The 15,173-nt window shown below is 42.7% G+C and overlaps 1 protein-coding gene across 4 annotated transcripts in view; it reads right to left on the bottom strand.

Moving 5' to 3' along the window:
• Positions 1-1,693: 1,693 nt before the first annotated feature.
• Positions 1,694-15,173, bottom strand: part of NNT (nicotinamide nucleotide transhydrogenase) — a 77,726-nt gene continuing 64,246 nt past the window's right edge. For 3 of the 4 annotated variants that reach the window (XM_006095382.3, XM_014461425.2, XM_014461423.2), the window contains exons 20-22: positions 6,226-6,344; positions 4,683-4,798; positions 2,045-2,663 (exon numbers count right to left, since the gene is read on the bottom strand). In XM_006095382.3, the coding sequence (XP_006095444.1) occupies positions 2,514-2,663; positions 4,683-4,798; positions 6,226-6,344 (385 nt within the window). In that variant the 3' untranslated portion in view covers positions 2,045-2,513. Of the gene's footprint in view, positions 2,664-4,682; positions 4,799-6,225; positions 6,345-15,173 lie in introns of all 4 variants that reach the window. The other variant, XM_023759382.1, reaches the window with a different exon arrangement.

Raw genomic sequence — 15,173 nt, 5'->3', positions numbered from 1 at the left:
AAGCCCTAAAGCTGACTGGTGCATAATATTTCCCATATTTGCTTTGGACGAGAAAACAGCAAAATCTGAAAGTCGGGGTGGTCATGACTCAGATAGAATCCACAAGGCCAAGGCCCACTTTCCACATCCATTACCACAAACTTAACTGCTATCCCCCCGACTCGGTGAAGGCCTGAGCGCCCCCTACAGGAAGAGATTCTTCCTCTCTCTTAGTCCTTTCTATTCCAATTCCTAGAAAAAAAAGAGTTACAGCATGATAAGATTTATATACCAGAAACTGTCCAAAGTGACATAAATAGGTTGACAGACAGAAACGTATGTATAATGCATAAAAACTTATACATTGACTTACATATGCTCTTTCCTTAGATGAGCAACTTAAACACAAATTCTCAATTTAACAAAAAATAAACCAGAAAAAATAAAGGACGATTAGTAAGGCCTAAAAGACAAATCTGCAATAGCATTTCACTGCCTAAGTGAAATGCCTATTTTTTGATACCAGACAATAGGGTACAATGGAATAAAAAATGTATTTATATTTGAATATCAAAAAGATATAGTGAACAATACAAGAATAAAATTGTCATTTATTCTCAGTGCGTGACTGATCAGAAAAGGAGGGATGATAAATTGAATGGGTGAAAATTATCTTTGTTGATTTAAGACTTCACTGTAATTAATAATCTAAGACCACCAACCTTTTAGAGTATTGATTTAAGAAATTATGTTTCAAAAAAATTTCAATATCCTAATCAAAAAATAAAATAAAACCAACTACATCATAAATTTTCAATTCAATTAACACGAATGACAAAGAATTACTGAGTATCAAAGAATGAGAGCACCCTAAATTTTAAAAGTACTTACTATAGGTTATAAAAATAAATGTAAAATCTAAGTATAATTATTTTTTTATTTAAACTGAATGAAGGAATTTTCTCAAAAAAAAAAAATCCAAGTCACTGCTTTCCAGGTATATCTACAACTAGAAAAGGAAAAGGGCATACAGATACGATCTACTTGCTTCTAATAGGACTTTAATGATATAATTCACTCTTGGGGTTACTTATAACCTGAGTCCTATTAACAAATTGCATTTATCCCTCAAAAATTAAAAAGGAATCCTTTCTGCTTTAAAACACGTGCGCGCACGTGCACACACACACACACACACACACACACACGATCTTAATTGCAAGCACAGCAAAACAGAAATTGATTACCAAACCAACAAATATTGTGAGTTGTAAACTCAATAAACATGAGCATCACAGTAAAAAATTTCACACCAGTCACTTATTTTTCTGGTTTAGAAATCATTTTTAGGTGTTAATAATTGTTTCAAGAAACTCATCACACATTCATCCTCTATAGCGCTTTTGGCAATGTAGCAACATCACAAAGGACATATATACTTTTACTGCAAAAAGACATGATCTTTCCTAGCGCTTAAACAAAGCACTAGTAGCTAAAGGGGAAAAAAACGTGCCACCATTTCTCCCAAATGTGATCAGTTACGTAAGACCTCAAAGCACACTCTGATTTGTGGGTGGAAAAAAAAGGATTTCTTGTGAACCTTAAGAGAGATTAATTTCATCTACTTTATAGTAGCAAGTCTTCCCCGGATATTACTAACAAGCAGAGCTATTCAATGTTAGCATTTTGTCGCCAGAGACAATTGCTACATCAATGTGCAAACATAATGAACTCATTTTATTAGGCAAATAGTTGAATTCCATTCAAGTGCACTTAGTACAGTACTACACATTATAAATTGATTGAAATTAAAGAGATCTCCGATTAGAAATGGGGTTTTAAAAAATACAACTAATACTGATTTCACATTATGTTTCATTGGTGTCCTAATGAAACATACAAAGCAAATGGCTTAACTGTTTCCAGCATCTGTGGAAGGTTACCTAGTCTTTTAACATATTAAAATAGAAGTGAGAAAATACACCCCTGAAATCTACAATTGAAATTACAGTCTGAAAAACCAAACCCAATTTGATATGGTTGATTCAGATGACAGTTGAAGGTCAGAGGTCAGCTCCGGAGTTGATGAAAGTTTCAAATTAATCACATTTTTTGGAAAAACCATCGACGCAGGTGCCTGAAATGTTTACACTGCGTCAGATTTTTCAGATCTGTGTTTGGTTAAGTCTTCAAATCCTAGGCTTAATTTCTTAAAACGTTACTGGCTACTGAGCAGGAATTTTAAAAAATCCAAAAGGATCACATTGAAAATGAGGCTGTTCTTTCTCCTTTTATAAAATACTTTTGATTTATAACACCAAAAAGAAATGCACAGAAAGACATGTAGAATTTCTTCAATCCTTTTTTAAATATGCTCTTGAAAAATCTCCCGGCAACTGCTTTGCTTTCTTCAGGGTCTTCCTTTCCGTGCAGGAGCTTTGTTTGCTACAGATGTGCATCGGCTGTCTGTCTACATTGATACTTCCGTTGCCTGTTCCCACAAGTTCCCCTGCTGCTAGACAGCAACTTGAAGTTTACTTCTGGTAGGATTCTCGAACTTTCGCCTGCAGTGCGTCACAGGTCTTCTTGGCATCGCCAAGCAGCATGGCCGTGTTGGGTTTGTAGAAGATTGGATTGTCCACTGCTGCATAGCCAACGCCCAGGGATCTCTTCATAACAATGACCTAGGAACCGAAGATGAAGGGAGAGAGTGCATGTAACAGCCTGGGCTGGGTGCTAGGCACACAAACATTGCCCTGCCCTCACTCTGAACAGGCATGTGCCACTCTACCAGTTCTTTAGTTCAGAGACTCTTAAAATATACAAGGAGTATTTTTTTAATATATTTTTATTGACCACAGAGAGGAAGAGAAAGGGAGAGAGAGATGGAAACATCAATGATGAGAGAATCATTGATCGGCTGCCTCTTGCACGCCCCTACTGGGGATGGAGCCCACTACCTGGGCATGTGCCCTGACCAGGAATCAAACCAGTGACCTCCTGGTTCATAGTCAATGCTCAACCACTGAGTCACACCAGCCAGGCACAAGGAGTATGTTTAATGCATATTTACATTGTATTCACGTTAATTTTTAAAATGTGCCCATACTTTTATACCAATGAGAGAAAAGGCCATGTGAACAATAATTTATCTCTGCGTGAGCAGACTGTGACTTTCTTCTTAGTGCTTTTGTCCACAAAGACTATGTATGACATTTTCTAGTCAGAAAAATATGCATCTTTCTATGAATGGGCTAAAGAGAACAAACACAGTGATTAAGCTTCTACTACACATTTTAAAATAAAGGTAGTTGAGTGGGAAAATGGTATCAGTCCTGTTCCATCACTTTAAGGGAAAAATATATCGGAAAGTTCTAACACAGAAGCCCAAAGAGCACCCTAGCTGTCACCAGGAGAGGCTAATAACTAATAGCAGGATGGAAGGGAAGTCCGTCTCTGATGCTGATGTGCTACAGACATTCACAATTACACAGATGACGGCTGGTGCTGTCCTGCTGAATAGCAAGTCAGTTCTCAATGAAAAGACAAGCCTCCCCATAGTCTAGGACATGCCATCTATCCCAGAAGGGAAGCAGTACAAATGCGTTCACGCTTCGAATAGCATTAGTACAGCAGTGTACTCTGCAAACTCTTTTGTTTTGTTTTGTTTTTCTTTGCTTTGTTTTGTTAATCCTCACCCAAGGATATTTTTTCCATTGATTTTTAGGGAGAGTGGAAGGGAGGGGAGTGAAGGGGAAGAGGGAAAGAGAGAGAAAGAGAAACATCAATGTGAGAGAGACACATGAACTGGTTGACTCCCGCATGTGCCCGGACTGGGGCAGGGGCCAGAGATTGAACCTGCAACCCAGGTATGTGCCCTTGACCATGAATTGAGACTATGACCCCTCATGCACAGACCAGCACTCTAACTGCTAAGCCACACTGCCGAGGGCTCTGCAAACTCTCAAATATTAATGACCAATGCAATAATTTCTCATATCCCATGAACCAGTACCTGGCATATCTGCTCACGTATCACAAACACTAAGTTTTAAACTCATGTGTACAGTAAAGAGAAACAAAATGAAAGCGGAAAATGTACATTTTGTAACCAGGGTTCTGAAAATGCAGATCTGACTTAGGGGTGGTAAAGAAACGTGCCCACGGCTGGGCAGAGGACGCCTGGCAAGCGCCCAGCTCCCCACGATCTAGCAGCCCGCCCTTCCGGAGTGTGTGCGCGTGCAGAGCCTGCTTCCTCATGCCACGCTGCTGTCCGATTTCCAAATCACCTTCCTCCCAGACACCCCATAACGACATACAAACTCCCTTTCGATAACATTAAATGAAAAAATGTGCTCGTCTTCATATATGAAGGCGAGGAGCTGACTCACTGTCCCAGAGAGAAGCCATCTGCTCCACGGGACTCGACCTGGAACTCGGCCAGACTCATTCCGAAAGCCCTTGTTCAGCTGCAGTTACAGATTCCATGAATCCAGCTGCACAATCCCCTCTGGTTCTGCTGTGATCGAGGCATTCACTCAGATTCTCCGGTGGCCACAGAGCACAGAAGCTGCACCAGGAGAACTGGACCCTAATCCTACTCCAACTCCTGGGCCTCCACAAGCCTTCGTCACTTCTCATCAAGTGACCAAGCAAAGCTCTGCGTGTGTGTAACTAGGATGAAGCATGAGCCGGGAACTTACCTGCTTTGACTTCCAGACCTCGAGAACCGGCATGCCTGCAATAATAGAGTTGGGGTCTTCCTGAGCTGCTGAATTGACAGTGTCATTAGCTCCGATGACAAGGACCAAATCAGTGTCTACATCATGAAAGAAAAAAGAGAAAATATGAAACTCAGGGCAGTCACTTTCACTTCTTTCCAGGAAAATGAGAGTGATGTGGCTTTATAATGATAATAACAAAAGCTAACATCTGTAAGACCCACGCTTGTGCCAGGCACCGTACCAAGGGCTTTATCAGAGAGGTTCAGTGACTTAGCCAATGTCACACAGCTAAAAAGCAATAGGCCTGCATCTAACCTGAGCATCCTGGCTGGAGATTGCATTATTATGCTTCCCTTCCCCTAATGCAGGGGTCCTCAAACTTTTTAAACAGGGGGCCAGTTCACTGTCCCTCAGACCATTGGAGGGCCGGACTATAGTTTAAAAAAAAACTATGAACAAATTCCTATGCACACTGCACATATCCTATTTTGAAGTAAAAAAACAAAACGGGAACAAATACAATATTTGTATTTGCATGTGGCCCGCAGGCCGTAGTTTGAGGACCCCTGCCCTAATGTGACTTTATATAGTTCTTTCATTATCCCAAAGTGATCTTGCCAATTACGATATTTTATAATATCTGTGTTCCATTTTCAACGTCTAAGATGACCCCATAAATGCAACTTGATGTCTAAAAGAAAATGGTCTATGAGTCTGTACTATATTTAAGCTGTGTCCGTAATTCCTGGAACTGGCAGGTTTCACACATATTTTAGCAACAGTGAAATCTGAAAGGAGGCATAAAATGAAAATGGCCTAAATTCCCTCGTTAAGCATTATAATGTGAACGACCTTAGAACTCTGCCAAAATGCCATGTGAATCGAGACATACACACGATTTCATTATTTTTCTCTAACAAACAGTTTGTTTGCTTTTTGTGTTAACAGTGGACACTTGCCAGAGGGAACTGGTTTAATTTTAACAAGCATGATCTTGGGCCAAATGTCATCAGCACTCAACCAAGACCCATGACAGCCACACAGGACAGTACCTTGTCCAGTGAAGTCTACTACTTTAAAGGGGACAGAAAACTACTATTCTGATCATGAGTTGGTACAACTAGAAACCAGTAAACACTGCAGAAATCAGACACAGCAATTTTATAAATGAGGAACCTGAGCTTGAGTAACTAGTTCAAGGTCATGAGAGAGAGAGAGTCAGGGCCTGGATTCCAAAGCCAGGTGTGTTTCGCTGGGCAGCCCCCCTCCCTGCATCGCCTCCCAGGGCCTGCTCCATCCCTCAGCGCTCCTCCCGGGAGCAGAGTTACCTGTGCTGCTTACAACCCGGGTGAACCATTCAGCACTGTTTTGTTTATGTCATTGTGACTGCATCCCCACCAGGAGCAGGTTGCCCCCCATCTGACGAGCAGGTCTCCCGTGATCCCACAGTTTCTGTCCTGGACTGGCATTGCTTTAGTCACACTAAGAACAAGTCAGTGTCACCATCGGCCCCATCGCTTACCTGGGAAATCCTCATTGATCTCGTCCATTTCCAACACAATATCATATGGCACCCCAGCTTCAGCCAGCAGCACATTAAGCTGGCCAGGCATCCGGCCTGCAACTGGGTGAATTCCAAACCTAGATGTGAAGCAAACCAACAGCTGGCCTTACTTGATGGGCCAAAATGTACAGAGACCCCAAGATCACCTCCCAATCGGCACAGTTTGTTCTTGGCCCCTCTGCTCCTCCTGGTACTGCCTCATCTCTGCAGGCAGAAGTAGAATCAGCACCGATATGTGGTCAATTTGCAAATATTGAAGTTGGAGATTGGGTATCTCGGTATACACACACTAGGACTCCCCTCAGAAAAATAAGCATAACGTTAGAGCCTGAATCCTCCATATACGTTTGAAGTACAATGAACTTCCAACAACATTCCTATGTAATATCACCTTACATTCAAAAAGCATTCTGCTTTCATTATACTTTTTGACATATCTTGAGTCTTTAAGAAAACATATGTAAGTCAGCATGGAATTAAACATTTGCCATGAAAAATCAACTCTTCAGTCAGCTTTAACCTCTATGTTCAAAAGTGGGAAAATAAAATATTGTCCTGTACATGAGTGCATGGCCTACAGTCTTTCAGGGAGTGATGAAGCATTACTCTATGTCATAGAAGAAATATGACAGGAACACACTGCAGTGTCCACAAGGCAGAGGAATATACAGATCAGAACTCCAGGCTTTATCAAGGAAACTGAAGCAACAAGCAACTTCTTCCAGCCCCGGCCATAAGGGGATCTTTAAAGTCATGTAACCCAGCCTCTTGCCCAGCGGTTCTCAACCTGTGGGTCGCGACCCCTTTGGGGGTCGAACAATCCTTTCACAGGGGTCGCCTAAGACCATCCTGCATATCAGATATTTACATTACGATTCATAACAGCAGCAAAATTACAGTTATGAAGTAGCAACGAAAATAATTTTATGGTTGGGGGGTCACAACATGAGGAACTGTATTTAAAGGGCCAGAAGGTTGAGAACCACTGCTCTTGCCCATCGTACTGACCTCTGTCTCCTCAGCATTGGGCGCAGTCCCTGACATAAGAAGAGCTCAATAAAAAGCAAATCCAGGGAAGAAATGCATTTTATAGAATCTTGTGGCAGGGATCCATCCAGTCTCAGCTTAAATACCTTCAGTGACCAGAAACTTACTCCTTCCTAAGGTCTGTTGCATTACTAGACAGTCCTGATAATTACATCTAACACATGCACACACTCGTTACAGTAAGCCGGGGAGAACCCCCATCTCGCTGCTCTCCAAGGTCTGTAGCTTTGCCACCTGCAGCCATGAGTCTACACCCTCTTCCCAACGCGGGTCCCTGTCAGCCATCCTAGGGTGCCTACTAAGCAAAACATCCTCGAGTCTTCCAACTATTCAACGATCTGCAGGATGTCCTAGCTCCCTGTTCCTACCTCTGCTGTCAATGCCCAGCTCAAACCCCAGCCCCTCAAAGAGAACACAACATTGCTGGATGTGATCTAGATGCAGAAGGCCCAGCAAGCAAATCACATCCTCAGATCCCCCCACTGATGAAGCCTGAGACTGCATGAGCATCGACAGCCAGCACAGCCCATGGCTGCCTCTGACAAAATGTGTGGTCATTGAAGATGCTGTTACTTTCACAGGAACTGCTGCCAAGCCAGGCCTCCCTCCCCACTCCCAACACGGTCCTGTCAGGAACAGATTAAAGCATAAGAATTGACCCCTCACCAAGCAGACCTGCAAAGAGCTATAAAACGGCCATTTTTATCACCCAGATAACTGATAAATGGTTTCCTACACCTTTAAAACTGATCATGACGAGCCTGGATTATTGGAAGGCTTATCACTGGGGAAAAAGAAAGACATCAAGTGAGGGTGTTCTCTTTACCAGATTCCCCTTTGCATAATCTTCCTTCTGGGACCACTGAATGTTCCTCAATGACCAACTTAGGTTTAAAAAAAAACAGAAACTCAGACCGAAAGGGAAAAAAAAAACAACAGTTATCTCTAGGTGGTTGTACAACAGATGGTGGCTTTTTTCTCGTGTTTTTAATATTTTTCTATGAGAATGTACAGTCTAAATTAACTCCATATAAAATAATTAACACTCCATGCTTTTATGTTGTGATATAATGTATAAGTGATTTCTCATGTACTATCTCATTCTGGCCCAAACAGTCTCCATCAAGAATTAGAATTTAGGGCAGCTGATTCAGATCTAGTACTTAATTATAAAAAGTGGGTTTTAGAGCTGCATTCCTTTATCTAAAAGGAATGAGCAAGAACGGATACAAGAGGGGCTGGCATGTATGCTGACATAATGGCTAATATTCACTCTTTAGAATGTACTATGTGGTATGCACAACTTTCTTAGGAAAATGGTCATACTGGGATTCAATAGTCTGAACTTTTAACTACTAAACGATATAGTCAGTCGAGTCAAGCAATTTAAGAGACGATTTTGTTTAGTTAACAGTTCAGGTTAACCAGCTGTGTGATGTTGGGCAAGTCACTTAATGACTCTCTCTCCGTCTCAGTTTCCCCCTAGAGTAGTAACCAGCTGTTATTATGTGCCCACATGATGCCTAAGGCTATAAAAACTCTCAGTAGAAGAGGTCTGAGAAATACCTATTTATCTCTGCTTGAATGGGTGGTCCAAGAATCCAATTTCTAGTGTGCTCTGAGAAAAGCTGAGAGCCAAGAATTGTTCAACAATTCTACAAGCTATAAACAATTAATTAAATATTTGCATGGACAAACAGACATAGGAGAAAAAAAACTCTCTTAGTATGCAAAGTGCTACAACAATGCAAAACATTGACCAGTATCCCTTAAGTGCTGGGGAAGTAGATTTTGAAAAAATTACTAGAGGTGGGAGGTAGAAATGAACTGGATAAAATAAACTATTAATATTTTATGATTCATTTAAAAGGAATTCCTCCCCTCTTCCTTCAGTGGGCTGTCTGCAGTCCGATTTTAATGAGAATAAAATTAAAGACAGTCAACAGTTTACTTCAAACAGTGCTCCCCAACCTCACCGTCTCATCAGCTTTCAAGTTCTCTCTTTTTCTTTTTTCATTTTTAGAGAGATGGGGAAGGAGAAGGATACAGAGATAGAAATATCTAGGAGAGAGAAACATCATCTATCGGCTGCCTCCTGTACACCCCCTACTGGGGATCAAGCCCACAATCCAGGCTTGTGCCCTGACCAGCAATCCATCCTTTAACCTTTTGGTTTCTGGGTCAACACTCAACCCCTGAGCTACACCAACTGGGCAGCTTTTAAGTTCTTCAACCATAGTTTCTCTCCTGTCATTTTGGGGAATGTAACAGTTCAACACTTGAGTAAAAATTTACAATGTTCTCTAAAAAGAAATATTGCATTTTTTTTACTAAACATTTAAATGTTAATGTCATTCTCTTTTCCATACCAGAGCTTTCAATCACTCCTGAAAACGAAGGAAATTAGGCAAAATACTGACAATTGATGTTCACGCTCTCCCTGTAGAAGTGCAAGCTACAGTCAGCACGACCACAGCCGTTTTCAAACGGTCGCAGAGAAAACATTTCCAAAGTGTTATGCAGACTCTTGGATTAAGATATCTCTTTAAAACTGTACAGTAGCAATAAAACATTTGAAAAAATTTCTCCAGGTACCAAAGTATATACTCATTAAATGAGTTATTATTACTAAACTTCAAATCTGAACATGCCATTTTAATATTTTAATAATACAATATTTTAAGCATGAATATTAAAAAATAGACTTGGAAAGAAGATGCACATATTAAAATCACCAAAATGGCCCTCACTGGTTTGGCTCAGTGGATAGAGCATCGGCTTGCGGATTGAAGGGTCCCAGGTTTGATTCCAGTCAAGGGCACATGCCCAGGTTGTGGGCTCGATCCCCAGTAGGAGGAGTGCCAGAGGCAGCTAATCAATGATTCTCTCTCATCATTGATGTTTCTCTCTCTTCTTCTCTGAAATCAACAAAAATGTATTTTAAAAAGTAAAATAATAAATAATAAAATCACCAAAATGTACTTTTAAGCCTGCTTACTGCAATGAATTTGGGAAAGGAAAAGACACGGTGAATGGAGGTTTCAAAGGTGCTTGACCTTGTGAACAAGACTCTCAGTCTTTATAAAGTTCAGGACTCCAAGCCTTAACCCATCAGGTTCATGGGCAACGACAGCAGCAGTAGGAAAAACACAAAATCAAGTTCAGAGAAGGTGGGTCCACATACGTATAATAATTCAAATTTTTAAAAAGAGGAAAGGCTGGATTTGTGTAATCCTTGCATAAAGTGAGAAAGAAGGCAGAGCACAAAGCCAAATGAATGCACACAAGAGAGTGACTTGGACATGTGACTTTAAAGGCACGCATGACACGAAAGTATCCTATCTAATAATAGACAAACATGGTAATTAACCGTAACTTCACTACCCTTCCCATTGGCTAATCAGCAGGATATGCAAATTAACTGCCAGCCAAGATGGCGGCCGGCAGCCATGCAGCTGAAGCAAACATGAGGCTTGCTTGCTCCAGTGATGGAGGAAGCCAAGGTTTCCCCGCCTGCCGCGGCCCAGCTCTGAGCTCCGGATGCAACAATGTTGCAATTATAGAAGCTAAACAAACCCCAGGTACCTGCTTTCAGCCAGCGGGGCCTCAGAGCTTAGAGCGGCCAGTGATGGCAACAGAGTTTCAATTATAGAAGCTAAACAAACCCAGATACCTGCTTTCAGCCGGCAACGGCCTCAGAGCTGGAGCGGGCTCTCAGCTCCAGTGACAGCTATAGAAGGTAAATAAATCCCAGAAGAAAAGCAAAAAGAAAAAAAAGAGGCTGGGAGCTTCAGTTGCCCACCAGCCTGAAAACAGCCCTCAGCCCCTCATCCAGGCTGGCCAGGCACCCCAGTGGGGACCCCCACCCTGAAGGGGGTGTGACCAGCTACAAACAGCCATCAGCCCATCATCCAGGTTGGCCAGGCACCCAAGCGGGACCCCCACCCTGATCCGGATCACCCTTCAGGGCAAACCAGCCAGTCCCCACCCGTGCACCAGGCCTCTATCCTATATAGTAAAAGGGTAATATGCAAACTGACCCTAACAGCAGAAATACTTGGAATGACTGGTCACTATGACACACACTGACCACCAGAGGGCAGACGCTCAATGCAGGAGCTGCCCTCTGGTGGTCAGTGCGCTCTCACAGGGGGCAGCTCTGCTCAGCCACAAGCCAGGCTGATGACTGCCAGTACAGCAGTGGTGGTGGGAGCCTCTCCCACCTCCTCAGCAGCGCTAAGGATGTCTGACTGCAGCTTAGGTCTGCTCCCCACTGGCAAATGGACATCCCCCGAGGGCTGCCGGGCTGCCAGAGGGATGTCTGATTGCCATCTTAGGCCCAATCCCCCGGGGAGCAGGCCTAAGCCTGCAAGTGGTCACCCCCAAGGGGTCCCAGACTGCGAGAGGGCACAGGCCAGGCTGAGGGATTCCCCCCACCCCCGTGTGCACAAATTTTTGTGCACCGGGCCTCTAGTCCATAATAATAAAAGAGTAATATGCTAATTAGACGAGACAGCCAAACAACCTTCCAAACATCATTCTGGACGTCCTTCCGGATGAAGCCGCGGTGGCAGGGGCCGAGGCAGAGGCGGTTAGGGGCAATCAGGCAGGCAGGCAAGCAGTTAGGGGCAATCAGGCAGGCATGCAGAGTGGTTAGGGGTGATCAGGCAGGCAGGCGAGCAGTTAGGGGCGATCAGGCAGGCAGGTGAGTGGTTAGAGGCGATCAGGCAGGCAGGCTAGCGGTTAGGAGCCAGCGGTCCCGGATTGCGAGAGGGCAGTCGGACATCCCCCAGGGGGTCCCGGATTGCGAGAGGGTGCAGGCCGGGCTGAGGGGGACCCCTCCCCACCCATGCACAAATTTCATGCACTGGGCCTCTAGTGTAAAAATAAAAAAGTAATTTGAATGTCAAAATAAATAAGGGATAGTAATAGGTTATAAACCACTGGGGAACATAAGAATTCATGAGTCAAGACTGATAACAGACCCATAAGTCAAGAAGGAAGGAAGGAAGGAAGGAAGGAAGGAAGGAAGGAAGGAAGGGGGGAGGGAGGGAGGGAAGGAGGGAGGGAAGGGAGGGAGGGAGGAAAGGAAGGAGGGAGGAAGGGAGGGAGGGAGGAAGGAAGGAAGGAGGAGGGAGGGAGGCACACTCTAAGTGGTAGGCCATCAACTGATAAGTGTGGTGGGTTATAAAACCACCATTTTGCAACCATCATAATAAAATTGGTTCAGATAAAAACCATCAGCATGTGTTCAATGCAGGGAGTAAAATTTTATGTGGAACAGGACACTTGCAAGGTCTTTTTAAAAATGTTTTTATTTATTTTTTAGAGGGGGAAGAAGGGAGAAGGAGAGAAACATTGATCAGATGCCTCCTGTACACACCCCAACCAGGGATTAACCCCTAGAGTGCCAGGGAGCGTGATCTCGCTCCTCCTGTCTTTCGCCAAAAGTGCCGGGAGCGCTATCAAAGCTTCGAAATGGCGTCCAGTTCTAAGTCTGCTTTTATTAGTGATGATGATATTGCTAAATATGTCAATGTAATAAAGGTTTCCTTAAGTCTTTGAATATGTAACTTCATTTACTTGCAATACATAATTTTTTCCCTAAACTGCTGTAAAATCAGCAAAAATGCCTTGGCAATTTTAGCATAGTTCCTAGGATATTGGTTGGCACTCAAAGGGTTAAACCCGCAACCTGGGTATATGCCCTGACTGGGAATCGGACTGGCAACTTTTCGATGCATGGGACAACACTCATTAACTGAGCCACACCGGTCAGTCTGCAAGGTCTTAAAGAGAGCTCAAAGCAGTCTGCCTCTATCCCTTATTCTTACCTCAAGAGAAAAAGAAAAAAAATTAAGGGCTTTCAGTGTTCTCTCTCAGAGCTATTTTACTGAAATTGATCCATAATAAGAATGAGTAGTTGTTAGAAATAATAACCATCTATACTTTTTGCTCAATGGGCATTTGAGTAAACAGAGTCCATATTTCTCTTTCTCCCAGCTAATAGTTCCTTGTAAATACTGTACCTAACAAAATACATTACCAAGATTAACAAACCAAATCTCAGCCAAGAAGAACTTAAACTGAAACTGTAATTTCTTATGCATTTCAATGCAGTGTTTGGTTTACTAAATGGCTACTAACTCACCATTTTTCTAAATATTGTGTGGGAGAACCAAAGGCCCAGAGAATGTCCTCCAACGAAGGCAGAAATCCTATAATTAATTACATTTCAGGGGCCTGATGTGTCTTTTTTTTTTTTTTGTCTTTTTTTACAATGATGGGAAAAAATAATTTTCAAAAGAGCATCTTAAAATCAAAAATTTTAGTTTGGCCCTAGCTGGTTTGGCTCAGTGGATAGAGCATTGGCCTGCGGACTGAAGGGTCCCGGGTTCGATTCCTGTCAAGGGCACATGCCAGGGTTGCGGGCTTGATCCCCAGCAAGGGGCATGCAGGAGGCAGCTGATCAACGATTCTCTCTCAACATTGATGTTTCTCTCCCTCTCTCTCTGTCTCTCTCTCTCTCTCTCTCTCTCTCTCTCTCTCTCCTTTCCTCTGTGAAATCAATAAAAATATATTTTAAAAAAAGAAATGGTGACCATGTCCACTCACCTATTAGAAATGAAAAAAAAAATTTTTTAGTTTGAAAAGCTCTTTTCACTTTACAAAGGTTTAAACACATTATTAATCAGCTAATTTTCATTCAAAGTTAATGCCCATTTGCATTTCAACTGTGTCCATTTCAGGTCAACATTCCAAATGAGCACAGGGTTGCTTTCCCAGATTCACCCACAGGTGGTCTTACCTCTGTCACCGACTAGACCCAATGACACAACTAAATAACTAGATTCCGTTCAGGGAGCTGTTGCTCAAAAGCATCAGAGGTTCAGGAGAAACACAGAGCATCCAACGACTTAGAAAATAACACGCTCTAAGTGAAAGAAGATCAGCTGGCTAGAAAAATGGCAAAACTATTTTCAAGCAGACCAAACAAAACAGAAGTTGACCAAATAGTCCTCATTTTCTTTACACAGAATAAAATAAAATGATCTTCAAATGCAAAAGGAAGAATTGGACTTAAAATTTCAGAAAAAAAAAAAAGACTACTTTCTGTTAATTTAAAACAAATGGCCTAATTAGGGGATGCTTCAGGCTTCTTCTCTGTGGATCAGGGAGAGAGAAGCTCATTCATCTGAGCTGATGCACTTGGAGTCAAGAGCATTTCCCATGCAAATGCGAAGGATGGTTGGTTGGCTTTGGACATGATCAAGACAGCTACAGCAGCTGGGACAGCCTTCCAGGTATGGGAGGAGGCAGGGGATCCTCAATGGTCTGAACTACCCATAAGAGAGGACCAGCTTAGGTGGACTCGGGACTTCCAGAATAATGTAAGATATTCCTCTACCCCACTCCTATAGTACTAACTGCCACCAAGGACTCATCTGAGCTCTTCTGCGATGTTCATAGTAGTCTTGAACACCAAAAACTTTCTCTTAATCTCTCAGCCCTCTGATCACCAAGAAGTATTTCTTGCTTCCCCAGGTCCTCTCCTCTTCCCAAACCTGATTGGTGAGACTTAAAGAAAGACTGAGAGTCATACTACATGACACTCAAGGTGTGAATTAGTTTCCTATTGCTGCTGTAACAAATTGCCACAAATTTAGGAGCTTACAGCAACACAAATTGATGATGATCTTACAGTTCTGGAGGTCAGAGTCCAAAGTCCATTTCTCTGCACTGAAATCATGTGCTGGTAGGACTAGGAATCCATTGCTTGCCTTTTCCAGCCTCAGGAGGCTGCCCCCATTCCTTGGCTTGTGGCTGCATCACTGTGACCTCTCTTTCCATTGTCACTT

This window comes from Myotis lucifugus, unplaced genomic scaffold, assembly GCF_000147115.1.
Source record: "Myotis lucifugus unplaced genomic scaffold, Myoluc2.0 scaffold_153, whole genome shotgun sequence".
Classification (NCBI taxonomy): Eukaryota; Metazoa; Chordata; class Mammalia; order Chiroptera; family Vespertilionidae; genus Myotis; species Myotis lucifugus.
The sequence above is the reverse complement of the archived record's forward strand: the minus strand, read 5'-3'. Positions and strand labels throughout refer to the sequence as shown.